General features: G+C 36.0%; 1 protein-coding gene across 2 annotated transcripts in view; it reads left to right on the top strand.

Moving 5' to 3' along the window:
• LOC148889685 (VPS10 domain-containing receptor SorCS1-like) overlaps window positions 1-2,500 on the top strand; it is a 116,646-nt gene that overhangs the window by 103,876 nt on the left and 10,270 nt on the right. For both annotated transcript variants that reach the window (XM_089011884.1, XM_089011883.1), the window contains one exon: window positions 1-96. This exon is cut by the window's left edge and continues 30 nt beyond it. In XM_089011884.1, coding sequence (XP_088868010.1) covers window positions 1-96 — 96 coding nt within the window. The remainder of the gene's footprint in view (window positions 97-2,500) is intronic.

Raw genomic sequence — 2,500 nt, 5'->3', positions numbered from 1 at the left:
ATCAGCGTCCTCCCCGGTTTGCCGACCACGGCCGAGATCTTCATCGTTCCTAGCAAGGGGCACCGCGGCGGTGAAAAGCGGCAACACCTGGAACAGGTACGCTGCCACTACATGACATGTATGCATTCTTACATCATATTACAAACAAGTTATTTTTGATCAATAATGCTCTGTGATAGTTTGCTTCTTAAAAAAACACACAATTTAGATCTTGATCGTATGCATTGCTACTTGTACCTTGCACCCACAATGCGCTAAATTAGCCGCATCGCGCTAACATCAAAGTCAAAGCGTTATTAACATAAAGGTACGTCTTCATGTTCATCTAAGATCCCCCCACCCAAAAAAGTGGAAAACCACCAAAAAGAGGCTTTTATTACTCCATTACTTTTTTCTAAGTTGTTTTTATTTACATCTTAAAATATATTTGTTCATTAAAATGTCTGTTATGAACAGTGAGAAACATTCACACTCCAACAACTCTAGTAGATTTAGTACATTGGACACATACATCTATATATATATTTATTTTAAATCAACAGATCCTTTTCAATACATTTTTTGCTGTCTTTTTAATATTTGACATCTTTTTCAAAGACTTAGAAAGGAGCAGATAGGTAATGTTATGACCTGGAATTGTCCAATCTCGTGAAATGCACCATCCCACCACTAGAGGGGAATGTCGTCCCATCCAGAACAACCACTGTAGTCGAGAGGAAGGAGGCATGTCGTGTTTTTAGTCATTTTCAACTCCGCTTTGCTAAATTAATAATTCCATATGTAATATGGACTCGTGGTCATGGGGGTGGGTCATTTGTCACTTATAAATTCCTATAATGGGCTCACCCAAGCTCAATTAAGTTAATTTCTACATAAACAAAAACTTTTTGGGGTATAACTTTATTATTTTGAATATGAAATTGAACATTTCAATACAGAAGGCCTTGTGTAATTTCTACCTGTAGCCAATTTCTATAGCAACATCCTTTTATAAGTGTGAAAATTCAACGTGTAAATATATGTGGTGGAAGAACAAAAATAAAAAAAAAATAGTTATCAACAGTGACAAGTTTCCCATATTGTCTAGCTGGCTAGATAGCTATCTATTAGCTATGTAGCTAGCTAGCAAGCTATCTAACTAGCTATCTAAGTTATCCTGTGACTTGAGAGTTTTGAATGGTGCTTGTAAATGAAACGTAGTATTGTTGTTATTATTATTATTATTATTATTATTATTATTATTAGCTAGCTATTAGCTTGCGAGGTAACTTTCTATCTATTTGAGTTACTTCCGGGTTAAGTGAACACTGGCGCGTGTGGCTGCCGCTGCTCACCCACTACAAAACTGTGACAGTAAAGTGACCTTGAGAGTTTTGAAAGGTGCTTATAAATGAAATGTATTAGGATTATTATTCTTATTATTCTGATTGTTCTTCTTCTTCTTCATATTAATATTATTATTATTATTATTGGATTGGATTTGCCTTTATTAGTCTCGCAGTAGAGACATTTACATTATTATTATTATTATTATTATTATTATTATTTATTAATCTCAAATTTTGGAGCTCAAAATAAAACTTTAAAATTGTCCATTGGTGGTAATGTAATCCAAAATAGCAACAATAGCAAATGATCATCATTATTATTATTATTATTTTATTTTTATTTTTTTTTTATCCGTGAGCTGTGGAAACCTCAGCGTGGCCTTTGTCAACACGACTGCTTGAGGCTCACGCTCAGTCTTGAACAAAGTTAATCGGTATTTAATTACATTGATGCATCGTATAATTGGCAGCAACCGAGGAGGCAAACTGGGGCAGGAGGCTTGGATTGGGAATTAAAGTGATGTATTTATCCCTAAGCCTGTCTGATTACCTGGCAGAAGCACCCGGACAATAGGCTAATAAATCTTCAGTTCACTAAACCCCGCCTTTGACAAAACACACACACACACACACACGCGCACGCATCCTCATGTATGGAATACACGTGTGCAGCAGGCTTATTAAAATGTGTAATAGATTTACTGACCCTGATATGCCACGAGAACAAAAAAGTAATTATTCATACGGCATCCGCTGCTCTAATTTCAAGCAGTGGAAAGATTTTTTTTTTTTTTAAGAAGGGAGTGTGGCGGACTTATTGAAGCATGAGCTAACAACTCCGGTGGGCCTTTTTTATTCTATGTTAGCATCGTGTACGCTACTTTTAGTACCCGGCCTTCGGTGTACACCATTGTAGACATGTTGCAATAATACAAATATGCACAACGGTGCCTCTCCGGAACAGTTTATGAATCAATATTCAAGGTCTTAAAAAGCCATTTTACTCGCCAAATTATTTTAATTATTTTAAATTATTCAGAAAATAGGGTACTTTATTGTAAGATTTTTATTTTTCTTCCCCAAAATGGCGGCGCGTGAACACGCATCGGCGCCCCTCTCTCTCCTGGCAAATTGGCGTTTTCGTGTTTATTATGTGAGTTAAAGTCATTATT

Source organism: Hippocampus bargibanti, linkage group LG13, assembly GCF_051943395.1.
Source record: "Hippocampus bargibanti isolate YZ-2025 linkage group LG13, ASM5194339v1, whole genome shotgun sequence".
NCBI classification, from domain to species: Eukaryota; Metazoa; Chordata; class Actinopteri; order Syngnathiformes; family Syngnathidae; genus Hippocampus; species Hippocampus bargibanti.
This window is presented reverse-complemented; position numbering and strand designations above follow the sequence as displayed.